Below are 26,970 nucleotides of genomic sequence, written 5' to 3'. Positions count from 1 at the left end.
ATCTCCAAATACAGTTATTCAGTCTTTAGGGCTTCAGCGTATGAGATGGGATGAGGGGCACAATGTAGTCCATGGCATCAGTACATTTGACCTCCAAACTGCCTTTTCCTCTGAAAACGAAAGATTGTCTTGAGTCATTAAAGACGGTGCTTCTATATGAGCAGAGCTAGGTGTGTTTCAAGAGCTAGAGTTTTCTCCTGTGTAACAGAGTCCTTTTCTACTGGCTAAACGGGAATAGAATTATATTCCTACACACATTACCCTTTTCCACTTGGGAGAAGGTTATAAGCCATTTGAAAAATTAAGCAACTTCTCTTTATATAATAGCTGAATGGACTGGATCAAGTATATATTTTTTGCTCTATGGAAACCAAGCTACACAAGCCAGAAGAGGTGGACTTCCCACACAAATGCCATGCCATGAAGGTGTAAATTTCCAGGAGAGATTGCCTGTAGGAAACCGTGCTGCATTCTTGGCATGTGCACACTTGCAATCACGTTCGCTTTCACTTAGGGTTATTTTTAACGTCGGAGCTAACCTTAGTTTATTTTATGCCTGCTCTGTTCAACCTCTTGGTAGGAGTACATTCGGCCTTCGTTTGGCCCCAGTCTCTCAGCTGGTGCTCCCTGCGAAAAGCTCCTGGGAACTGGGGAGCCCTGGCCCTGGCGGCCAGGTGACGGAGACACCGGGTGGGAACCCGTCGAGCCTCTCACATACCATTCCTCTCCCAGGCCGGGAGGCGGAGAGGGCAGCAAACTTCGCTCCAATCCGCATCCAGCCCTCGCCGGGGTCCCCCTGCTGGGCGACCCGCGGGCCGCCGACCGACTTGGAAGAACTTTGCGAAGCGGAGCCTGGGGAGCCCGCGCTCCCCCCTTTCTCCCTGGCTCACCCCCTCTACCCCGCCCCGCCTCACCCTGCCCCCGCCTTCCCGGCCCTCGCCCAGCCCGCAGCGCGGGCGATAGGACGAGCCCGGGGCGTGCATTGTGTACATGCAAACCAGCGGCTCGGCTCCCCTGCGCTGCCCGACGCTGGCCGGGGCTGCGGCTGGCGTTGCTGCCCTCGCCGGAGCCGGGCGCTGTCATGCTCCTGCCGCGCGGCGGCCGGCTGCGCCCCGGGGCCGCTAGATAGGCGCGGGCAAGAGGGCACCCGGAGGGGCTGAAGATGAAGGTGCCCGCGCATGGGCCCCCGCTGATTGCCAGCCCCTCCCGAGCCCGTGGCCGGCGCGGAGCCGGAGGCCTCCGAGGACCCGCCTTCGCCGCAGTAGCAGCTGGAGCAGCGACAGAGGCGGCAGCTGCGGCGGTGGCGGCGGCGCCCCTCGCGCCAGCGCGTAAAGCGGCGGCGGCAGCTCGGGGGCCGCCGCTGCCCCGGCTGCCATGAGTTGTGCGGAGGTGATGTATCACCCCCAGCCTTATGGAGCGCCCCAGTATCTGCCCAACCCTGTGGCAGCTGCAACCTGCCCAACAGCCTACTATCATCCGGCGCCCCAACCTGGCCAGCAGGTGAGTCAGCGGCCAGGCAGCCTGCCGGGGGCGGGGGCGAGGGGCACCCGGAGTATCGGTGTGGGGCTCCGGCGACCGCCCTGCTGGGAAGGGTGGCGCGCACGATGCTCCAGCGCTGGGACTTGCAGGAGCGCCGGCGAGCGGACAAGCCGGGCTCCGGGGGTAAGGGACGAAGGGCCAGGTGGCCCGTGGCTATTCGGTGATGTGAGCTCATGCCTAGCTGGGGGGCTTCACTGAGCTGTGGTCACACGGAGCTCAGAGGCTGCTCCCCACAGCCACCCTAGCTCCTGAGACGCAGTTCACTGAAGTTCTCCGAGGGCATCTGTCTTAGGACCTATGTGAGTCAACTTCCCTCTGAAGCGACAGTTTTGTTTCTTCCTAAAGGTAGAGTGTTTTAGGATGTTCTCCGTGGCTCAGGGAGCTCCTGAAATAATCCTTCTTTCTGGGCGTTTATGGTGGCGCATTAGTGTAGCGTTTCTGGATGTTACCAAAACTTCCCTGTAGTCGCTCGTTCTATGATGTGATTGTGACTTGGAAAGCCGGGATCCAGTCCAAGGTTCTTCATTCATTTTGTAACCCCCTTAAAGCTCAGAGCTTGTTGTGCAGTAAGTGTGTGGTCTGTTGACAGCATGTACTCCGCCAACAGATAACCTTGGATCTCTGGATACCAGGTCTGCACGCCGCCAAGAGCCACTGAAAATTTAGGGGCCAGAAAGTGGGAACACGACCTGGTTACTTTTGAAGGGAGACTGGGCAGTGGGGTGGGAAGGGAGTGGATTTGGCTCTAGGTGCCCGTGAACATTGCTGTCTGAACACAACAGTGAGTGGGTCAAGGTTTCAAAACATGTTGATATGTGGCAAGGTGCTCTAGCAAGGTAAGGTTCTCATCAGGCCCTAGGGGTTAGGGTTGGTTGATTTGGTGACACTTAAAAAATCTGCAAATAGATTATAGAAAATGATCATCCTCTGACTTAGTTAATTTGTTTATTAGCCTGTCTCTTGACACTCATATGTTCTATTGTGGCTGTAAGGGTTTGGCTCTTTAATGAATCTGGCCTTTTGCTCTCTACATTTCTTCTACTTTTGGCCCTTTGCTAGATTTACAGCGCTACTCTTTGGGAAGAAATGACAACTTTCTGTTTAGAATTTAGGGACTGTACAAGGCAGCCTGTTCTGGAAGAGTGCATGCCACATAATCATCTGCTAAACAGCACTAGCCTGCCCAGGAGCAATGAGGGCAAAAGAGAAGAAGCATTACTTACTTGCTATCATTCCTTTTTTAAAAAAGAAAAAAAAATCCAGCTTTTCAAAGAAAAAACTTACTTTGGCGGAAGGGATGAGAAAGTCTTTTGAAAGTTATGGTCAAAGGTGACAGTTTATGCTGTTTGTTTTTCCTTGACTTCAGGTCTAACAAAATATACAGGATGGAAAGAATACACAGGCTCCAGTCAGGCGAGGGAGGCAAAAAGCCCTGGGTATCTGGAATCCTTGGTCATGGAGGAAGCCCCCTTTCCTCCACCTTCAGTTGTCATCTGGAATCGCACAAGCTCCAGACTCAAACTGCACTGACTATTTAGGAAGAAAGTTTTCCCCATGGGTAAAAATAAAAATAAAACCAAAAGCCAGCAAACTAGTAGAAATTGTGATAAAATTTTTTTTCAGGATTGTGGAAATTAATTCCATTAAAATATGAACTTATTGGTGGAAGTCAATAATGTGGTGTTTTTGTTTTGAGCTAGAAAACAAAACTTAATATCATAAAAATCAACAATTTCCAATCATGCTTGTGTTCAATAAGATTTTGTCTCCAAAAACTTTAACATTTACAATAGCCCTGAGACTCAGTTTCCCAGATCCTTTTGCTGAAACTATCAGCAAAGAATGAACTTTCTTATAAAAAGTTAAATTGTTTAAACTGGTGAGTTAGTTGCACAATGATCAACTTCAATATATCTTGGACTTCTCTAGACATTGCTTAAATGAATGTCTGGCTGTGTCTACCATAAGAATTTAATTGAGAGGTATTCTGGGAAATTTTCATGTTGTTTTTATAAAAGTAGCAACCTATTTAAGATTTCTCCTTTTGATAAGGGACCAGTTAACTGTAACAGGCTAGCAAAATAAAAAGTGACTTGAGAGTATGACTACTGTTCTTTTTCCCTTCAGGAGTTTATTTTGATGACCTATATTTTCTATTAGAAAAAGGAGTAAATCAGGGAATTCTTATCAGGCTGACAGCATTTTTAGGCTATGTGGTGCGTGGGTGAAGTGGGACTAATATTGACTTGGCTGTAATGCAGTCATCCGAGAATACATATTTTGGTTGTTTTTGCATTCCATAAGGTTTTATCATTATTATCCATGAAGATTGTTTTCTCCGTACATGGGAAGTGACCCCTAATAGCATCTTGCCTGGGAGACATACGGAAGGGCTACAATTTCTCCTGCATTTGAAAAATTGATTTGTTCAGGAGAAAAAAGGAAAAAGAGCAGAAAAAGTGACAGAGTGATCAGGAAAGTTTCGTGGTCATTTATAAAATGCTAGAAAAGAGGGCTTTGAAGTTTTGTTTTACTTCTGTGTTCACTTGCAGTAGTGTACCTTTGAGCTGATTTTTTTCTTTTCTAACCTGTATTGCTCTGGAATCCTAGTAAATTAGGATCTTATAATGGTTAATGGTGCATTAGGATGAATTTTAAAGATAGCCTTACCCTCTGTCTTCAACTGTGATCATATAATTTTGCAATTCTTTAGGAAGTAACAGAAGTTCATTCTCCAGGCATGTGTGCTCTGAGCTTTTCTTCTAAAAGCACGATTGTCACACTTCAAATTTTAAGTTAGGTTTTTATTGAACATATATGCTGTAGGTAGGTGTTAGTAGATGTTGTAAAATCATAGTCATAGGATCAACACTGTGGCATAGTGGGTAAAGCCGCTGCCTGTGACACTGGCATCCTATATGGGTGCTGCTTTAAGTCCCAGCTGTTCCACTTCCAATTCAGCTCCCTGCTAATGTGCCTGGGAAAGCAGTGGAAGATGACCTAAGTGCTTGGGCCCCTAAACCTACGTGGTAGACTCAGAAGAAGGTCTTGGTTCCTGGATTTGATACGGCCAAGCCTAGGCCATTGCAGCCTCTTGGTGGCTGAACCAGAAGATGAGAGATTTCTTTCTCTGTGTGTCCCTCTCTCTCTCTCTGTTACTCTTTCAAATAAAAATAAATAAATCTTACACACACATACACACACACACCACACACACACACACTGTAAGACATAGTTACCTGAATGTAGATCAGTCTGTGCTTCAGTCTGTTATGTGGGCATATGGTAGACTAAATGAATCAGAGTAATCTGTGGATATGCCTAAAGAGTGCATTTTATAGTCCCTGACTTTAATTCCTAGAAATTGAATGGCAGTACATAAATTTTAGAGCGTGCATTTCTGAGGGCTGCTAAGCAGCCCATTCACCTCTTCTTAGCCCTGATACATTAGTGTCTAAAATCTCCTCAGGAGAACCTTGGACACAGTCTCTCAGCACATGCTCTGAAGGCTGATGGCACTGCTGGACGTGTACCGAAAGGAATGTACTTGTCTGCCTGTAGTGACAGTAAGAACCAACAGAAAATTTCAAAATATGTGTCAGGAACAATTGACGGCAATAATATGAAATCATAGATTCTCCTCATACTCAGTGGATTTCTCATCTTCTATGCAGACAGTCTGCTGTCTCAGGCTTCCTCCCTATTTATAAAGTTAATGTTAGGAAGATACTCAGAACACAGCTTGCAGAGTTGTGTAGTTATAATAAGGCAGTGAAAGAGGAGAAGAGTGATTCATTTCTCAGTAGTGCACAGGGGTCTGTAACAATCAGACTTTGTGCTTCCTATAAGATAGAGCATATGTTCTGTGTCCTTTTCAAGGGTAACAGCTGGGTGAATCTGCAGGCATACTCCAAGTTGAAAGAATTAAGAGGCATAACTAGTTATAAGTTTCACAGAGTTCTTATGAACTCTTTCTCTGGATCCTGCCACCTTGGTTAAGTCATAAAACTGCTCAGAGATTCATTTTGTAATGGAAAAACTCTGGAAAAAACATACTTCAGCTCCTCCTTTTATAAACAGGAAAATGGATATTCATAGGACTGAAATGCCTGGCTGAAGATGTCAAAGCTAATTGGTGACAAAATAGGACCACCAAACCTCCCTCTGCCCAGTGTAGCATCTTTCCACATGCCTTGTAGTCTACCAAGCTATTTCTTTCTCTTTCTTTTTTTTTCCTGCTATTGCACAATAGACTTATTTTTGTCTTTAGTGCCTTAATCAACTTTTTTTTTGATAAAGAAGATTAATATGCAGTAGATTCTTTGGCCTTAGAATTTGAAATTCTTTCCAAGTCCTCCATAGTGCACTTTTTAAGTTTAGGCATTCCAAAAGCCTTTTGCAAGCATTTGTATTATGCTAATGACTTTTGCTATCTATGTTGCATCCTTTGTTGATGAGGCAGGATATCCACTTAGCAAATGAACACTTATTTATTTAAAATAAAATAAAGGAAGTAATAGTCTGTTTTAAGTGCTCCGTCTAGCATTGGTATTCCAATGTAAGTTTAGATTCATTAAGAGGAAAGAATACAATTATAACCTAAATAGTTTCAATATACAGCCAACTTATGGAGGGCAGTGGATCTAATTTTCTTGCATCTGTAAGCAAGGATTTAAGTGGATTTTTGAAAGAATTCATGCAGGACTGCTTTGAAAAAGAACAGCCTCAATTACTCCACACTGCATAAAATTAATGTGACTACAGAAATGAAGAAGCTTCAGCTGCCCCACAGCTTCATGCACCCAATACCTTTGGTGCTGCAACATACAAGGTTAGAGGAAACATTAAACTTTTAATTGAACTGTTGTCTCCTGCAGGCAGCCAGAAGAGAGGGTGCAGCACTGATGGCAAGGGCAAGATGGAATTGCTTAAAATCATGCAAGTGAGCGTGTGTTTTCCAAGAAAATCCCCAGACAAAGTGACACTTGGGCAATGTAAATGAAGTATATTTATGTTAAATGCAAGGGAGTCCTATTTCACTTAGCACCTATGTAGCAAAATCTTACATCTCACAAAGTTTGAGAACCGGGAACACTACCAGAACCTAGGGAAATGGGTGCTGAGACGTGAGAGCCTTGCTCTTTTGTGTGCCTCTTTGGGCTACTGCAGGAGACATGTTGAGTTGACTTCCTAGAGCAGTAGGCATACTTCTGGTTTTTATCTACCTGCAAAGGGAATTTTCAATGATAATAAAGTTACTTATATTCCTGATGCCTAGAGAAAATTTGTCATTTGCTTTTTTAAAATTTTTTAATTTTTTTTTTTTTGGACAGGCAGAGTTAGACAATGAGAGAGAGAGAGAGAGACAGAAAGAAAGGTCTTTCTTTCCATTGGTTCACCCCCAAATGGTGGCTACGGCGGCTGGTGCGCTGCAGCCAGTGCACTGTGCCAATCAGAAGCCAGGAGCCAGGTGCTTCTCCTGGTCTCCCATTAGGATCTTATAATGGTTAATGGTGCATTAGGATGAATTTTAAAGATAGCCTTACCCTCTGTCTTCAACTGTGATCATATAATTTTGCAATTCTTTAGGAAGTAACAGAAGTTCATTCTCCAGGCATGTGTGCTCTGAGCACATGGGGTGCAGGGCCCAAGCACTTGGGCCATCTTCCACTGCCTTCCCGGGCCACAGTAGAGAGCTGGCCTGGAAGAGGGGCAACCAGGTCAGAATCCGGTGCCCCAACTGGGACTAGAACCCGGGGTGCCGGTGCCGCAGGTGGAGGATTAGCCTAGTGAGTCTCGGCGCCAGCCTGTCATTTGGTTTTCATTCTAAAACTTGGGTGCTTAACTTGGATCTCATTCCTTAAACCTTGTTTTTAAGCTAACTGAAAAGAAAAAAATCTGAAAACTAACACCCCCATTAATTGATAATAATGTAAGGTACTGTCTCCAGAAAAAAAACATTTTTGTTCAAGAAACAAAAGCTGTCTAATAAGCAAATTTCAGATCCTGGGCAATGATTTTGAACAGAGCTCTGCCCTGAGTCTTTTGAAGTTCACCTATGTAAGCAACTGTTTTTTGTTTGTTTGTTTTTTAGCTTTGACTATGCATTTAGGAAGACCCTAAGAGTGCCTTGAACCATTAGACCAAACAGCTGTTGTTAGAACAAGTCCTAAATGCCATATTTATAGATATTTCAGTGAATACAAGATTTATGCCAGTAATTTATAAGTATAGTCTGAACTTGAGTAACAGCTATTTTCAGCTTGTTTCTTGTGTTCATAGAGGGGAAAAAAAAGACCTAAACTAAACAAGTGTCTTTTCCTCTTAAAACCATGTCTTTTTTAGTGCGTGCAAACACTTGTCCTTTAGTGGATGGAGTAGGGAGACTCTCAGGATGTATTCTTGCTTGTTAATACAAAAATACAACAGTTTTTTTTAAAGATTTATTTATTTATTTCAGAGGCAGAATTACAGCCAGAGAGTGGGGTCTTCCATCAGCTATTTCAGTACCCAAAAGGCCATAATGGCCATAGCTGGGCTGATCCAAAGGCAGGAACCAGGAGCTTCTTCCAGGTCACCCACATGGGTGGAGGGGCCCAAGCACTTGGGCTACCTTCCACTGCTTTCCCAGGTTATCAGCAAGGAAGCAGGATGGGAAGTGCAGCAGCCGGGACTTAAACCGGGATGTCAGCACCGCAGGCAACTGCTTAGCCCACTTCCCCACAGCACGGAGCCCAGTACAATGGTATTTTAAAAGGAATACAAGAATGCTTTAAAATGTTGGTGGAAAAAATGGTCAAGTTTATTTTTGTGCAAAAAATGAGATACATGTAGTGTTTTATAATATGCATTTTCTGGGAATATTTTCTTTACATTTTTATGTATTTATTTGAAAGGTAGAGAGACTGGGATCGAGGAACGTAGACAGTGGGAACTCCCATCTGGTAGTTTGCTGTCTAAATGCCTACAGTGGTCAGGGAAGTTGGTGGGAGGCAAAAGCCAGGAGCAAGGAACTCCATTCATATCTCCCATAGGAGTGGCAGGAAGCAAATTACTTGAGCCATTGCTCTGTCTCTCAGTCTGCATTAACTGGAAGCTGGAGTCAGGAGCCAAGTATCCAACTGAAGTATACTCCCATGTGGGACACAGGCATCTTAACCACTAGGCCAAACTCCCACCCCTCTATGAACTTTCTGAAGTGTCCTTATAGATAAAGGAAGGACCATAGCTAATTCCTTAAAATTCAGCTAGATGACCCATGTCTGCAAATGAATTAGTCTTCAGTGGTTTTTGAGGGTTTGTTTTGGCCTAGTGTCCTGCAAAACCAGAGTAAGTGTTCAAAGTAAGAAACAAAATTAAGTGTGAATTTGTCTAGAGCTCCAGGATGTTGTTTATTAGGATATAGAGTTGGACAAGACCTCCAAAATAATCAAGTCAAAATTCCTCATATTCAGAAGAGTAATCTAAGAGCCAGGAGGTTCAGTGACTTGATCAGACTCAGGGAATTAGTTCTGCTTAACATCTTTCCCATTTCAGTTCTCTTCATATTGAATTATCTGCCCTTCTGGGCTTCCAAAATAATTCATTATTTATCTAATGTTATCTTCTTACTTATATTTTCATTTGGGGATACTAGCTACTTGGAAAAATAACATAGTTCACCAAATGGATAAACCATGAAGCTCTCTTTCTTTGCTGTTGACCTTAAAATGCTCTTCCAGGCAACTAGGAGCAGTTTGAGTTTAGGGACAGGCTATGGTTTTCATCGTTGTATCTCCAAGTCTCTGAACAAGCACTAACACAAGAAAGGAATGAATTGACAAGTAGATGAGTGAATAAATAATAGACAATTTGAGAAATGAAATCATACCCTAAATCTAGTAATAGGATTATGCAAACATACAAGAAATTTATACATCGGAAACTGTTGTTTCATTGAAAGTAGTTAGTTTGAGAGAGAACACATACTCTAATGATGTGATCATTGCTCAAAACATCTTGGGAATGCAAATTCTGAAATTGCCTCTAAGCCTGTGGCACATTTTTTTTGAACATGCTCAAAACTGGAAAGTGTTCATCTTTGGAGGGGGTAGGTTTAATTTTTGATAATGACTAGAATCATTTAGTGGCAATGTGCTCGAAATTAGCTCATCATGTTAAGTCATATTATTTTTGCTTTCCTCTTCTCTACTGTTAAGAAAAAAAAAAAAAAACAAAGACAGACAAACACAGATTCTTGAGGTGTGACTGTGTTTCACAAGTTAACTCTGCTCCCATTTCTAAAATAGCATTTCCAGAAAAATTGCTGGCAATTGTGTTATGTATCTGATTTGCCAAGGAGACGATACATTTTTCGGTAGAGAAGTTCATTTTCATCTAGGTACATTATTTTTTTTTTACTGCATTACTTAGTAGCCATTACTCAAATATATGTTTGCAGCTCTATTTTTTTAATGGCAATAAAGAACTTTAGACTATGTTAGACTGCAGTGCCATAGGCTTTGTTTGTTTACTCAGTTAAAATAAATACCATAGAGAGATACTCATTTACTTTAGTCTACTTTCTTGGCACAGGGTTTATGGTCAGACAGAAGTAGGTTCTGACTACATCTCTGCCACTTCCTAGGTGGATGACCCTGGCCAAGTAAGTCAGTTTTTATACATGCAAACTGAGAATATTTATTTTGACAAAAAGTTTGTGTGAGAAAGTCAAGATAAACAAAATATGTAAAAGTCAGTAGTATATCTTCCTTAACATCGCCTAACATTGTACAAATTAGTCCATGCTTCTCTAAATAGGCTAGGAATGACAACTTCAAGTCTCTCCATGAGATGTTTAAGGAAATCTATTATATAAGTTAAGTGAGAAAAACATGATGAAAATGGAATGTGCTGGCTTTTATGGACTTTACCATTGTGAAAGTTTAACTGTGGGCCAGTTATTCCTTAAGGCTCCAACCATGCTTCTGAACATAAAAGAATCATTGTATTTAAAGAAGATAGCCAGTGAAATTTTAAAAACCAAACCAAAAAAAAAAAAAAAGACGAAAAAAAACAACAAAAAACGTGCTATTTCTAAATATCCAATGATTCATTAAAATACTTTTGTTTCCTTAGGAAAAAAGTTTCCACATATGCACAGTAATCACTTGGCATTTTGCAGGCTTAAGCCTTGGGGAGTTAGTGGTATTTGGCTCCTGACATGGAAGTCTTTCTCTTGTCAGACAAATCCTTTCCCTTGCACATTCCTGCTGAAGTTTGTTTCTGTTGTGCCTGATGGCAGGCTTTGAGGTGGTTGGGTATGGTTCACACCGCCTAGGCCAGCTCTCTCCACTTTCCTGTTCCAGTTCCCTCCATGTGTGCTTTAACTTTGCGCTGTTAACTTGTTCATTGTTTCACCTAACTCAACAGTCCTTTATCTGGGGAAAGACTGCCATTGCTGTGCACTGTCCATGAGGACTAAATGTGCATTAAATAAATTCCCTTGTAATTTTTTAAGTCCCTTTCGATGGCTTCTTTATTTTCTTCAAGGTCTTTTAAGAAAAGCATGACTATTTCTGTGAGACTTGGATATTTTTAAGAAGTGATTGTGCATTTTGAGAAAAATACAAACTAGTTTACATTTTGGCCTTGACTGAAGAAATCTAGATTATGATGATATGAGATTTAATTTCAATGTTTAGAATTTTATATACTGTTTCTAAGAAGGAATGTCACTTTAGGGAAGTTCCATTCCAAGCAATAAGTATCAGTTGTGTGCAGAATATGGCAAAAGTGCACATGAATCACATGCTCAGCTTAGGAAAAGGCAGATAATTGGCCGGTGCTGTGGCTCAATAGGCTAATCCTCTGCCTTGCGGCGCCGGCACTCGGGGTTCTAGTCCCGGTCAGGGAGCCTGATTCTGTCCCTGTTGCCCCTCTTCCAGGCCAGCTCTCTGCTGTGGCCCGGGAAGGCAGTGGAGGATGGCCCAAGTACTTGGGCCTGCACCTGCATGGGAGACCAGGAGAAGCACCTGGCTCCTGCCTTCGGATCAGCGCGGTGCGCTGGCTGCAGCGCTCCGGCCGCAGCGCGCCGGCCGCGGCGGCCATTGGAGGGTGAACCAATGGCAAAAGGAAGACCTTTCACTCTGTCTCTCTCTCTCACTGTCTTCTCTGGCCCAAGTCTCCGGGCCCTTGCCACCCATGTGGGAGACCTGGAAGAAGCTCCTAGCCACTGACTTCGTCCTGACCTAACCCTGGTTATTGTGGCCATTTGGGAAGTGAACCAGCTGACAGGAGATTTCTCTCTCTCTCTCTCTCTCTACTTCCCTCTCTGTAACTTGACTTTCAAATACATAAATAAATATTAAAAAATAAAGGAAAATAGTTGAGGCTCAAGAGTCTATGGAGAAGAAAATTAGGACTGTGGAAGTGTCAGCCCATGAATCAATTCCTATCTAAATTTTCTGTTTCCTTTTTCTTCATGCATATACTTGTGTTTAAAAAAAAGCATATGCAAATTCAGGCTTAGTATTGTGGGAAGTTATCAGGTCATTCAGATGCTTGGAATATTTATTTTAACCGGTGAAGTTGATGGTGAGGCTGTAAATGCATTTGTGCTATATGTGTAAAATTTATGTTGGTTCACTATAATCTGTGAAAATTAGATCAGCTTCATGTGAAAATGGTGCCATTAGGATAACAGATATTCTGATGTATTGCCAATAGGTAGATGTGTCAAAGACATCTTTTCTTGTAAAGTCACAGGTGTCTGCAAAATTCAAAATAAATATTTCAGTGTACATAATTATTTTAAATTAATAGAGAAATACTACATATAGATGAAATATAAGAAATGTAAAGAAAGCATAAATTGACAGAAAGTTTATTTTTAAAGAATAGACTAATGACATACATTTTGAGGCATTTGCTTTTCTTTTTTCCCATTGCATATTGAAAAGTGTGTAATTTTATAGCTTATTTGTGTTCAATCATTCCACAATTGGCAGGAAAGAGCTTACAAATTGCAAAGCACCTAGAAAAACCATAATTGTAAATAGTTTAAAAATCTATAGCTTAAATTGGACTACTTTCAATTAAAAAATTAAGGTATTCTGTGATTGTTACTATCATCTATAATGCTATTTCACATATTTATATGTATTTAGTTTTCAAATTTTTACATATATATAAAAAGATATATATTTTTGATTTTATTTAATTTGAGAATTAATTGCCGTTAATTGTGAGTAAAATAAAACCTTGCCTTTATTTGGATAACTAATACAGCCAAGGTTCTTTCATTGCAAGAACAAATGTTAAAATTAAGCAAATGAAGCAATTACATGCAAAGCCCGACTCTCACAAGTTGACACTGAGCTGGACAGTAACAGGAAAATGAAATCAGTTTCACAGATAATAAAAGAAAACTTCTAGACAGTGAGGCCTCTCTGTTTTATTTCCTTTCCATATAAATTAGTGCTTCTTTCTAATATATAAGAATATTCTGCATATTTGTGCATGTGTATGCTTAAAAGAGTGAATATAGATGCTCAGAGACAAGACAGAACTGTGACTTGACTAGCAAATGTTAATGTCATTTGAAGCTAGGTGTAACTTTTGAGACTATTTAGCTCAATCCGCTCATTTTATACTTATGGTGTTTTTATATTGAAGTTAAATATAAACATGTTCAAATCTGCACAAAAGCAGATTATAAGAAATGTAACCCCTCAGACATTACAGTCACCTATTGATAAGCAAGGCAGATTCACTCACATGGAAAGAATTATCTATTACCAACAAATGATAATCACATTGACACAAATGCAAACATTTATAAATAACAGTCTGGAAACAATAACTCATTATTTCTGAACATTTCAAGATCCACTTCACACAAAAACAACATATTCATTCATTGCTAGAGGAAATTTCAATTTATTGAATGATGTCTTTATAATTTGGAACTATAGATTTTAAAGCTAATCATTACAGTAGAAGCAGAGTCTGGGTTGTATGTTGTGATGATATTTGTAAAAGTACTGAGCATTCTAGAATCATTTTTCTCTACTTACACTCATTTCAGTGTGTATGTTTTCTGAAACATGAATAAATAGGATGACAAAAGATCCAGTGTTGCAGATAGAGATACGATATAGAAAGGTGATTCAGTCACTAAACTAACGTGTTTTATAAGTTTTTGCAGTTGCTGATGATACAAATTATATGTGCCCATTAGAAATTGTTTGGAAATAATGAAAAATGGGAATAAGAGAATGCCATTAATTGAAAATTTATCAGTCAGGAAAACAGTACAAATGCAATCTTTTGGCAAGTTTGTTTATTCACACTAGATATCTGTCTCAGCTGTCTCCCAATACATACAAGCACATGCATATGTAATCACAGTTGCATGTTTTATTGTGCGTTCTGGATCTATCACTTACATGCCCTGTGAACTTGAGCAAGTTACTTAACTTCTCCGTACTTTAGTTTCATTGTTTTTAAAATGATGATAACCATGTTATAGAATTATAGGGATTCAATGAGGTAATGAACAGCAAGCTTTAGAAGACTGTCTGCATAGTATATGTTCATTATTGTTGTTATGATCACGTTTTAAAAATATTTTAAATGGTCAACGCCTTCTCATTTTTACTTGAAAGATTACTCATTGCTGGTATCTTGTATTATTTTCAGTAAGTCATAATAAAATCTTTTTTCCCCTGTATGATAATGGTGGTAAATGGAACATCTGAAAAATATGTTCCATGCAAAATGGATCTTCACACAGACTTATTTTGTCATTTTAGTTTGATTTTTGAGAAATGAGTTCAGTGCAACTGCCAAATCCTTTTATAATATGCTGCATTCCTGTTTTTATTTTAGTTTATTTCATTTATAAAAACCTCTTTTCTCCACCCTGCCCCCAGACAGTTACCTCTCCTATCCCCAGTTCCTCCCTGTCTTAAACTAAAATTCTAGCCGTACATTAAATCTTTAAGAGTAAGTCCAAAATGGGAGGAGAATCTGGACAGAATCTGTCACAATTTTTGTAAAGCCATTCTTTCCTTTTTGTTTAGCTGGATTTAAAAAAATGCAAAAAACAAACAAACAAAAAAAAAAAAAACAAAAGCAGAATTCTACCTTACACACTCTGAAAATATACCAATTGATAGAGTGAACATTTGTGTTTGCCAAAATTGGAATAACAGCCTTTTCCTTTTTTCAATGTGGGAAGGAGACAACTGGCTTGGGGAGGGAAAAGATGGAGTTAAGCAGATGAAGAAGAATCGAGTTTGCAAACATATGTTAATATTTAGATTCTTTTTTGAAAAGTGAAAAGTTAACTAGTTAATGCTTTTTTTTTTTTTTTTACAAACTTTGATCCTGTGTTTTGTTTATTCCATCCCAGAAGAAGTTAGCGGTATACAGCAAGATGCAGGATTCTCTGGAAGTCACCCTTCCCAGCAAACAAGAGGAGGAGGAGGAGGAGGATGAGGAGGAGGAGGAGGAGAAAGACCAGCCTGCCGAGATGGAGTACCTTAACTCTCGCTGTGTCCTTTTCACTTATTTCCAGGGAGACATTGGGTCAGTAGTGGATGAACACTTCTCAAGAGCTTTGGGCCAAGCCAGCACCCTCCATCCAGAATCTGCCATTTCAAAAAGCAAGATGGGGCTAACCCCCCTATGGCGAGGTAAGAATTCAAAAGCAGATGCTCTCCAGGGCACTGTGTCTGTTTCGCAACCGCCCGTACCAGGTTCCAGCTGGAGACTTGCCCCTGGAGGACGGATATCCACTTGCTTTTTAATTTTTAAGGACAGCGAGGAATTTCTTTCAGACAAACAGCTGGATCAGTTTTGTCACATGTGGAATGCGGGGTTGGAAAGGATGCAGTCACACCCCTTAAATTCCTCATGGAAAGTAGTGATACAACCGGCCTGAGTTTCTAGTGGCCAGATTGAGCAGCAAAGCACCATTCCGAAAACCCTGATGGCCCACTTTGGATCCCTGAAAAACAGGCGTGCCTGAATCAGCTTCTAACACATTAGCTCTTGCTCATTCCACTAGGTGTAACGTGGTAACATAGCAGGAATCTGAGTCTGACCTAGGAAGACAGACTTTGGAAGCCTCGTCTGTTCTCTTGAAAACCTTCTCTAATCTCTCTTGTTGTGGTGTTAACTCTTGGCAGTGTACAATCTCAACATCGCTGGCTGCATGTATGCTTTAAATTACTGTGTTTACTTCAATAAAGAACAAACTGAAGATTGAGCATCCTCTTCTTTATTTCCTTCTATGTGAAGGTCACAGATACGTGTTTGAATCTGATTTCTGCCTCACAGAAGACGATTGAGTGACATGTTAATCAGGGATAATTACAATGCTAGAGAATAAATAATCCCTCATTCCAATGACAGCTTCAGAATAAGGCATCACAGATGTTTCTTCCCCTCCCTTTGCTATAAGCAATAACCAGTAAAATGGTTCTCAAAGTGTTTTCCTTCTCAGGAACATCAGCATCACATGGGAGCTTGTAGAAATGCGAGTTCTTGGGCTTCTCTCTGGACCTTCCAAATTAGAAATTGCAGAGTGGGATAATCTGTTTTTTACTAATTCTCCCAGTGGTTCAGATGCAGATGCAAGTTCAGTAACAATTGATTAGTGCTGTTAAAAATATATTCGAGGTCTCCTTACTTCAAATGTATTGAACTGGATTCTGCAGAGGAAGGGTCAGGGAATCTTCCCTTAACAAGTGCCTGTGGTGAATCCTATGCTGGGGACAGGTTGGTCACCTGAGCAAGGGCAGTTGAGTCGAGATTAACTGTCTCCTCCCAACAGGAGAAGAGTGGCTCTGCTCCATTGTAGGAGGGGTCCTGGCCATACGGAATTGCTGAGCCTGATCTGTAGACACAATACTTCCTTTCCTTCTCTCCTTTCTTGTTTCTTTTGCTTGCTCTCTGCTTCTGTCCCTCATCTCCCTCCCACTTCCTTCCTTCTCTCCCTCTCTTCCTCTATTCTTTCTGTTCCTTCTTTCTTTTCTTTCTATTAAATATCAGCACTAAGGTGACTATACAAGGGAATGTGAGATACAAACTGAAATGACTAAAGCCTTGATGGAAATGAATAGGCAAACATGGTGCTTATTAGATTAATGAAGATTATGAACCGAGACTTAGTTCTTGGAAGCTTAAGATGTATACACAACCAATTTCCTATTTCATTCATGGTTTGTGGAAAATAAAATTGGAAAGCTTCAGTGAGTTACATTGTTTTAATAAGCAATTTGATATATTAATAATAAGCCCATTCAGGATAATCAGTCTCAGGAGAGTAATATTGCAGTGTCTACTTCTTGTAACCTATTGGCACATGCAATCTCGTGGTCATTCAAGCTGTAATACAGAAACTAGAGCCTGGAATTATACTTTGGAGTGAGACTTGTTACCTACCCTGGTACCATAACCCTCTAGAGAAATTTTAAGTGGGATGCCATGTAGGTGTACTCTACAAAGTGGGATTATTTCTTAGAAATATTAGAAAAGACCTTTGAATGTACATTGAATTTCAGTGTGGAAAGAATGAATAATGGTTATTATTTGGTAACTGTAGTTAGAACTTTCTTGATATCCTCTTAAATTTGGTTTGAGATTTACCTCCTGTTTCATTCATTGGCTTATGCAGCAAATATTTATTGAGCTCCAGTGACTGGGACAGCCCAAGGCATTATAGTCATGGAGCTAGTGCTTTAGTATTAGAGGTAAGGTGTAGACCAAGATCTAATGATAAGCAAAGTGTTATTTTACTTACGGTGATAGTAAAATCCCTCTCTGAGACAGTTACATTTGAGCAGAGTCCTGAAGGAGATTAGCACACTCATCATGGCAAACGTCTAGGGAAACATAACTCTGCAGAGAGAGAACAGCCAGTGCAAAGTCTCTGAAGATGAATGGAGCTTAGTGCTCATTCAGAAGCAGAATGTTGGTGTGAGTAGAGTGAAGTGGAAAGTGATAGGTGCAGAACAGACGTTTTAGAGATTTTTATGTCTGTCAGAGAATCCCAACAGAACACAGCAGGCTCTTCAATTTCCATGTCTTCCTCCTTCATTAAGTCTATGAACATTGTATCTAGTTATTTCACATGATTTTCTTTTATGCTCAAGATAACACATTTCTTTATGGACAATTGAAAATCAATGTAAGTTGAATGATTAAGTGACTAAATTAAATTACCAAGTTTATACCATGTACCTGGAATTAGAAAGCATAAAAATCTCTAATAGAGAATTTATTAATAACTCATATGAGATCTTTAGGTATAAGTTTCTTTTTTTTTATTTTTATTTTTTTTTATTTTTGACAGGCAGAGTGGACAGTGAGAGAGAGAGACAGAGAGAAAGGTCTTCCTTTGCCGTTGGTTCACCCTCCAATGGCCGCCGCTGCAGCCGGCGCACCGCGCTGATCCGATGGCAGGAGCCAGGAGCCAGGTGCTTTTCCTGGTCTCCCATGGGGTGCAGGGCCCAAGCACCTGGGCCATCCTCCACTGCACTCCCTGGCCATAGCAGAGAGCTGGCCTGGAAGAGGGGCAACCGGGACAGAATCCGGCGCCCCAACCGGGACTAGAACCCGGTGTGCCGGCGCCGCAAGGTGGAGGATTAGCCTATTGAGCCACGGCGCCGGCTAGGTATAAGTTTCTTATTGATAAAATAAGAGGCTGAATGAAGTAGTTGTTGAAATCTTTGAATTTTTGTGACTTCAAAGTACTATTTACTTGTCATTTGCAAAAATAGTAGTAGTTGTTTCTAGTAGTCAATTAATTTTAAATTAAAATTTCAAATTTGGATAGGTTTCAGAGGGAGCCACAAAATATAATAAAAGCATTAAAATGTCTCAATAAAGTATAATAAAATGAGGTTCACATGTCTCATGAAGAAAGTTGGTGAGAATTTAATATTAATTGTCAAAGCTACACAGCATTGAAAACGCAATTTTTGGAGTCCTTTCATTTTGGATTCAAGTCTGAGACTTATTCTTTTCTTGTTGCAACCAATTTCTCTATGATCAACTTTCTTAACTGTAATGTATGTTTAGTGATACCCATGTGCTACAGTTATTGTAAAGTTTTTTGAGAATGTACATGAATAATCCAGAGCAGGGTTTGAATCAAGGTGCTGTATGAAAGTCAGATGCCTTTTCTCTTCCACAAGTAAATTTCCACTCATTTGGCACATAGAAAATCCGCTTGAATCTCTATCCAAAACTCTGTGTTTTTGGCACAAAACCACAGTCATATATATAAAAGTGCTAAAGGTTATTGATAACACTAATGGTAGTGGCAATGATACTTTATAAAGAAGCTGCTGGCCAGCTATATCAATGAATCTGGTTTATATTGTGAAATTATTGCAGTGTTGCAGGAAAAGCTACAGTGTTACAAACAAATTTAAAATGAAATTATGCTTCATTGCAGAATGTATTTATATATAAATCTTCAGACAGAAGTGTCTCACCTAATAATGAAAAAAATGATCATATTTTGAATGAGTGCCTTCTTGATGGAGCCAGAAAAGTTCTCCTCAGTTTTTTTTTTTTTTTTTCCCAGCTGTTAGGCGAACAATTAATGACAGGAAATAGTTTGTACTTTATTTGGTATGAGATATCTTCGGTTACCACTAATCCTGCTGTATATTCTAACAGGAATTTAATAGAGCTTTTTACTAAGGAAAACCTAACAAATCTGATCATCAACTTATTCCTATCCAAATAGAAACATCAGCTGCAAATGTGTCTGTGCATTGATTTTTATAGAAAATGTCAGTGTGTGGATATCCTGGAAAGAATAGTAGCACAGTCAAGCCACAGTGATATAGATAACTGACATTTTTAAAAACTGTGTTAAATGGCAGACTTACAGATATGTTTTTTGTTGTGTTTGCAAAGCAAGCTGTCTGTTGAAAGATTGCTCTACAAAGGATCTGCTTTGGACAATTCGTTCTCATAGGAGATGCCTCTAAAAATCAGCACTGAACTTAGCACCAAGGAGGAAATGGAAGGAGGGCCTGTCCAATGAGCTCACTGAGAGTAGGAATGAGGGAGTTGAGCAGTCTCTCCAGGAGGTGCTGGAGGTTATCACTTTTGGGAAGTTTAGGACAAACACGTGGGTGGACAGTGAGGCTTGACTTACGTCACCCTACTGCCTCCAAGGAGTATGGGCCTCTGACATCACCCTTTGAAAGTCTCCGTGTAGAGTCATGAGGCTCATTTTGAGCAACTCTGGAACAAAATAACTAGAGGGCAATCTTTGTACGTAATGGTAACGCGTAATTCCTAAGTGACAGAAAACGCTGGAACAAGCATCAGTTTATCTCTGAATTCAACAATTTCTTTTAATGGGAAGCAGAACAACAGAATGGGATTTAAAATACAGCAGGAACCTTTAAGTTAAGAATGGAGTGGACCTTTTGGTTAAAAATGGGACTGATAAGCAGGTAAATGTTATCTCTTAACACTGATGTTTTAGTCGGTAATCCAAGAATGTGTTTCCTGGAGATATTTAAGGTGAATTAGTATAGGAGTCTGACAATATTTCATTGTCTCATTTTTGCTTTTAATATAGCATCCATATTTTCAAAATTGTGATAAAATCTTTCTTTAAATTTTGACTTTTTATTCATTTACCTCTTTTCCATTTTTTTCAAAGAAAGTTAGTGTAGAAAATATTCCAGCTATTACAAAATGGAAAGAAATCATGCTCCATGTTAAACTTTTCCATGATTCTAAGACATATTTTTGCTTTGAATGAGATAGTGAGATTACTGGGTGAGTTTTGGGTAGATTGTGTTGAACAAAATAAAAATTTTGTCATTTTCTTCTTTGTTTAGAAGAAAACACATGTGTGCACAATATTTTTAGCCCCAAATGTAAACTGAACCACATTATATTTAGGCTACTTGCATGTGTTAGATTATCAATATTAACATCATGCAAATAGTGGTTAATGTCATCCAAATATCGAGAAATATTAAATCCAAAGTCACTGTGGACTGTTAATCTTACACTGCTGCATTGCTTACACTAACTTTAAAAGTAATATTGCATAGAAATAGCTCATGCAGTTTTTCATTTGCTTTTTCATCCAACAAATGTGGCTGTGATTAAGTACTCATAAGCAAAGAGTCATGTAATGAAAAAAATTTACATACATATGAAATAAGCACACTGATTCTCAGGCATGAAATAGAGCATATCATCTGTTTCTGAGTATCAAGTTTTTTTTTCTTTACACAACCAAGATACCAACAGTGATTCTGAAGTATAGATTTCTTCATAAACATATTTTCTATTCAATATTGTTTCACTTACTTGTAAAATGCAGCAATATTTTTGAAAAGAAATGCATAGATCCCTGTAAACTTTATATTAATCTCAAGAGACATATCAACTGAGGAAATATTAACTTGGTTCTAATTTTGTTTTTCCCTGGGGCATTTTAAGGCTTTGTTCAGTTTTTATGGAGTGCATTTTAAAAAAATAGATTTCTACTTTCAATGGTAATGTGTTCACTAATCACAATATAATACTTCGTAAATAGGATATAATATGTTTGGTAAGGAATGTGTTCATTATTCACATTTGCGTGTGCATCTCCAAAATGCTTAAAATCTATAAAGTAAGATTGTTTCCATGTACATATAAATGAGAAGAAATGAAAGCATCAGGAGAACTGGTATACACTCTGTACTTTTGACACGGGAGAGGATTTTAAAAAGGGGAATGTTGTATCTCTGGAATATACTTGTGTGTTGGGGTTCAGCAGTTTTCATTATGGGATTCTGACCCCAGAAGCGAGGGAAGTTAAGCAAACTGAAGGATTCCACTCCAGCGATGGGAGCTGTGAGAGCAAAGTGGTGGCAGAGCTGCTCTGTGTAATTTAAGGAGCCTTTATAAACTCATTGTGTGGGTTTTAAGCTTTAAACATTGACAGCTTTCATTGTGAATGTGACAGAAATATTCTACAAATGACCATTACTTAAAGCAAATTGGATTTTGTTCTCACAATTTATACAATTTTCCTTCTTCTTGTTAGCAGCATTTTTCATGTGTCAAATGGAGACAATTGTTAAATAAAATGTATTTACCTCAGTGCCAGTGAGTTTAATTCCAAGCATTATTTTTTTTTTGATAAATTGTGATTGTGACAAAACAGTCATTTACTGAAAAGTTTGCTGGAAATGTTTGAAGACTTGGAGAGTATGTACTTCCATTCTTTGCCTGTTGAAGGACATCAAATCCTTGGCTTCCTCGAGGGGTTCTGAGACCCATGGAGACAATGTGAGGGAGAGACTTTGAAACTGTGAACAGCTGTTTGTCCATAGGATGGGTGGGCTGACTGATGAGAGCTCTGGTGTCAGGCTGAAGGGGAGAGGAAGGAAGAACTTCACTGCTGGTGGCACCACCTTCAGGGAAGCTAGAGAGAAAGAGAAGGTTGGAACAGCACAGTGAGAACCTAAAATTGTGTTGCCCAATGATGTGTGTGCTGCTTGATCCAAATCATTTAAGCTTTTCTTGAAGCAAGAAAACATGTCTTGGAAATTTGTGTAGTAAGAGCATAGACATGAGGTGTTTGGATACTTCTAATTCAAAGTAGTTTATGTCTTTCATTGAACAGAGTGCTTACACGATTCTTTTAGGTGGAACCCGGTGTGAAAATAGTCTTACTACATGTATGACTAATGTCTTTAAGCCACCTATCTTTATCTATAGATAGAAATAAACCATAGGACACTTAACAGGATGATAGTATATTGAACCAGAAGATAATTTGAATTAAGTTAATTCACAAGCCTCATTTTTTTTTTTAGTGAAAAAAAAAAAAAAGCCACAAAAGTATCAGTGAGTCCATTTGAGGCCATAAAGTGAGATAGGATAAGAAGCGGTATCAATGCTGAGCCCCTAGATGTGCAATCCACTCATTCAGGTACATGACACCATACACAACAATCTTTAGGTGGACACACTGATGTTTGTAAACACAGATCTGCTCTTTCTTTTCTTTTCTTTTTTTTTTTTTTTGATAGGCAGAGTGGACAGTGAGAGAGAGAGACAGAGAGAAAGGTCTTCCTTTTGCCGTTGGTTCACCCTCCAATGGCCGCGGCGGCTGGCGCGCTGCGGCCTGCGCACCGCGCTGATCCGGTGGCAGGAACCAGGTGCTTTTCCTGGTCTCCCATGGGGTGCAGGGCCCAAGCACCTGGGCCATCCTCCACTGCACTCCCTGGCCACAGCAGAGAGCTGGCCTGGAAGAGGGGCAACCGGGATAGAATCCGGCGCCCCGACCGGGACTAGAACCCGGTGTGCCGGCGCCGCTAGGCGGAGGATTAGCCTAGTGAGCCACGGCGCCGGCCACAGATCTGCTCTTTCTACATAGAGAATAAAGCCTCTCAAAGCCCAGTGGGACCGCTTCCAGATAGAATCTGCAATCACTTTCATGTCCAGCAAATCCATACCCATCTGGGTCCTTATTATTTCGATAGCCTTATGTATTTATTTTTCCACCTTCTACCTAATGAACCCTTTTTTTTTTTTTCCAAATGCTTCTGCTGCTGTGTATCTGTGTGTGCGTGCCATTTACACATGCTGTTCCCTTTGCTTGCAGCTGTCTTCCCTGTCTTTCCACAGGGCTAGCTCAGCCTTTCAGCTTCTATATAGTTATCACTGTCTTAGGTTGGTTTAGTGCTGTCTGCGTGCTCCCTCTTGTGAGAACACCTCCAGCATGAGACTGCAGATGTCTGTCTACTTCTCTGTCCCCCTGCAGACCATGACATCTCTGTGGCCATCCCTGGTGCCTCCATATTTGGTAGTCAATCATTTGTAAGCATGCTATAATGATTGATTAGAGAAACTGAATGGATTCTGAGTGACTGAAGAGTTCTCCCTCTTCAAACCTTTTTTTTTTATCACAAAGGGCTATTCTTTGGTATTTTCTTCTTCCCTAACCACCTCCTCAAACCCATTACTTCTACTTGAACCTACTCCACTCCTGCCTTGCACAGAATCATCATCAAATTCCAGATGATCAGGTTACCCTTGCAATTGTGCCCCCTTGTGGCATGCTACGAAGAGTACCACAGGTGTTCAGGCAGGCTACCTGGCTTCAAAGCCTGGTGTCACACTTGTAAATGTTAGTCTTAGACATTTTCTCTGCCTTCATTTGTTCATCTCTAAAATGGGGATAACTATGTCTTCAGGCTGGAGAGAAGATCCTGGGAAGTCATCCTTGGAAAACCCTTGACCTAGTGTTGGGCATTTGATTATTGTCATGAAATGTGAACCATTTATTATTTTCAGGCACACACTCATATCTCTACAAAAGAGCTCAGAATGTACTGTTCTTAATGGAAAATGAATGTTTGTGAGCATAATAAAGTGTGATCCTATACTTATAGTTGTTACTCCTGGCATTAACATTTTTTTTGTCTACATGGAAATTTATTTTATTTAAAAGAAGTTGTTTTAAAAAAAATCACTTCAAACCTCCATAAGTTTCCTCTCTGGTATGAGCTTTCTTTCCCAGGGGAGTGCATAGGTAAGACCTCTGCTTGCACTTACTGGCAACAACTCACCAGGAAAGGAAGCTTTTCCATCCTTACACTGCAAACCTCAGCACCAACTGGTACAGCATAAACCAAGCAAACATTGTGAATTCTGTGCACTGACTCGGCCTGGGAGCTCAGAGGCTAACCTGCTATCAGTTCATCACTGTGTGGGGAGAAAGAGCGCATGCTAATTCATTTGCTTGTAAAATATTACTGGACAAGCTAAGGCAAGTCTGCTCCAGAATGGAATCTTACGTGAATAATATGTTCTTTTTGTGTCTTCTCAGACAGCTCAGCTCTCTCTAGCCAACGGAGTAGTTTCCCAACTTCTTTTTGGACCAGCTCTTACCAGCCCCCACCTGCACCCTGTTTGGGGGGAGTTCATCCTGACTTCCAGGTCACTGCACCCCCTGGCACCTTTACAGCAGCAGACCCCAGCCCCTGGCCGGGACACGGGCTGCATCAGACTGGCCCAGCCCCTCCCCCTCCCGTGTCTGAGTCCTGGCACTATCCTTTGGCATCTCAGGTGAGCCCATCCTACAGCCACATGCATGATGTGTACATGCGGCACCACCACCCCCATGCCCACATGCACCACCGCCACCACCATCACCACCACCACCACCCTGCTGCTGGCTCTGCCCTGGATCCATCGTATGGGCCCCTGCTGATGCCATCAGTGCGTGCAGCCAGGATTCCTGCTCCCCAGTGTGACATCACAAAGACAGATCCGACTACAGTCACCACTGCTACCTCAGCGTGGGCCGGAGCCTTTCATGGAACGGTGGACATAGTGCCAAGTGTGGGATTTGATACAGGTGAGCTAGTGGTTTCCTCTTTCCGTAAAAAGAAGAAAAGTGAAGCAATGTTTTTAAACAATGGTCGCTTACTGTTAGAAATATTTCTTTTTGGATATATTAAGTTTAGCTTTGTCAGTATGTCTGTGGAACTGGACCATTTTGCAATATTTCCTGCATTCCTGTAGAACTGTTATGATTAACTCATGAAGCATAGCTATGATTTTAGGCTGGTCATCTGCTTTGAGCCTGAATTTGTGGTACTTAATGTTTACAAAGAACTGAGTGTATTTAAATTTTTACTCTGTCTGTACTCCATATCACATGTAATACCTACCAGAATTCAAATATAGTAGGCTATCCTTTTGTGTTAGGCCTTGTTTATGATTTATACAACTGCTTTTTGGAATACAATCTATAGTCCTGTCATTTGAAAAAGATAGAACTTTTTTTATTAAGATTTTTATTTTTATTATTTATTTGAAAGCCAGAGTTACCATAGAGAGGAAGAGAGAGAGAGAGAGAGAGAGAGAGAGAGAAACTTCCATCCACTGGTTCACTCTCCAGAAGGCTGCAATGGCGAGGACTAGGCCAGACCAAAGCCAGGAACCAGGGGTATTATCCGGGTCTTCCACTTGGGTGGCAGGGACCCAGATATCCAGGCTATCCTCTGCTGCTTTCCCAAGCCAGGGAGCTGGATTGGAAGTGGAGCAGCCAGGATATGAACCGGCACCCATATGGGATGCCAGCTTCACAACATGAAGTTGCCACTACACTGGCCCCCAGGACATATTTTTAAACAACAGAGGTCCCTTCTCTCGCCTTCCTTTCCCTTCTTTTGTCTTCCTTTCTTATTCTTCATTTTCTTCTTCTCCTTTCTGTCCTCTTCCTCCTTCTCCTTGTCTCTCTCTCTCTCTCTCTTTGCCTACTTCTCTCTCTCTGGCTCCTTTCTCTCTGATTTAACTAACACAAGACGTAGAACACTACTATAAAAATCTATATTCAACAAATTTAGAAAAAAAGAGTAAAAAAAGTATTGTTTTTCCCCTTGACCTTCATCTCCTCTCTGGAATTGACTAATTCTGGAGCTTATCCTGCTAAAGATTTGAACTTGGTTTCTGAATCAGTCCAGTTCCACGTATTGAATTAATTGTTATGAATTCATGAAATCACAGGCACCAGAGGCTAAAAAGATGTCAGTGATTACATTCTAAGGTCACTCATGTCTACCTCCAAATCCAAGTTCTTTGCTGCAACATTCTGTGACACACTAGTACTTACTTTCCAAGAATGTAAGGCGATTCTTTCCTTTATTAATGTTTCTGTAGTGTAGAGGATCTTTAATCTGATTGTGGGTTTTTAACAGAGAACTCCTCTGAGTAATAAATGATCAGTGTCGCATTGTTTCTAGGTTAATTGTTCTCTACTCACATCGCCTCTAGGCTAATTGTCTGGTCCCATCTGTTTCAGCTTCCTACTGAGTGTCTAGATTCAAGTTGCTTTTCTTTTACTTTTTTTTAAAGATTTTTTTTTTTAATATTTACTTATTTATTTGAAAGACAAGGTTATAGAGACACAGGAAAGGAGAGACAGAGAGAAAGATCTTCCATCTACTGGTTCACCCCCCAAAAGGCCACAATGGTCAAAGCTGGACCAATCAGAAGCCAGGAGTGGGGACCTCCAACTAGGTCTCCCACGTGGTTGGCAGGGATCCAACCACTTGAGCTATCTTCTGCTGCTTTCCCAGGTACATTAACAGGAAGCTGGATGGGAAGTGAAGCATCTGGGACTGGAACTGGTGTTCAAATAGGATAGAAGCCTTGCAGGTGGTGGCTTAACCCTCTGAGAAACTGACCCAAGTTGACTTTCTACACAAAGTATTGCGGGCCTTGGTTTACCCTCCCTAGGAGAAGAGTGAGTGATGGGGCTAGCCACCGCAGGCGTCTCTTCTTCCTTTACCATATGTTGACTGAATGCAGGCAACTCTTGAGTTGTTTGACACCATGTCTTACTGGAGTCCCAATTTAGTAGCTGCCTTCACAGATAGCCAGTCTCTGGGTGTT

General features: G+C 40.7%; 1 protein-coding gene and 1 long non-coding RNA gene across 5 annotated transcripts in view; one reads left to right on the top strand and one right to left on the bottom strand.

The window, feature by feature from the left end:
* The first annotated feature begins 933 nt into the window (after positions 1-933).
* The window catches only part of VGLL3 (vestigial like family member 3), a 52,155-nt gene continuing 26,118 nt past the window's right edge, over positions 934-26,970 (top strand). The window contains exons 1-3 of one of the 4 annotated variants that reach the window (XM_008267102.4): positions 934-1,500; positions 15,101-15,218; positions 24,398-24,928. In XM_008267102.4, coding sequence (XP_008265324.1) covers positions 1,375-1,500; positions 15,101-15,218; positions 24,398-24,928 — 775 coding nt within the window. In that variant the 5' untranslated portion in view covers positions 934-1,374. Of the gene's footprint in view, positions 1,501-1,547; positions 1,663-14,935; positions 15,219-24,397; positions 24,929-26,970 lie in introns of those variants that run through there. The other 3 variants (XM_008267101.4, XM_002716634.5, XM_070071935.1) reach the window with 3 other exon arrangements.
* On the bottom strand, positions 21,652-24,490 carry LOC103350578 (uncharacterized). The gene is made up of 2 exons (XR_001794719.3): positions 24,366-24,490; positions 21,652-21,985 (listed from the first exon to the last, which is right to left on the bottom strand). It is a non-coding gene; the product is annotated as an uncharacterized lncRNA (long non-coding RNA).

The sequence above is a fragment of the Oryctolagus cuniculus genome, chromosome 4 (genome assembly GCF_964237555.1).
Source record: "Oryctolagus cuniculus chromosome 4, mOryCun1.1, whole genome shotgun sequence".
Classification (NCBI taxonomy): domain Eukaryota; kingdom Metazoa; phylum Chordata; class Mammalia; order Lagomorpha; family Leporidae; genus Oryctolagus; species Oryctolagus cuniculus.
Note: the sequence above shows the minus strand (reverse complement) of the source record. Positions and strands in the feature narration are given on the sequence as shown.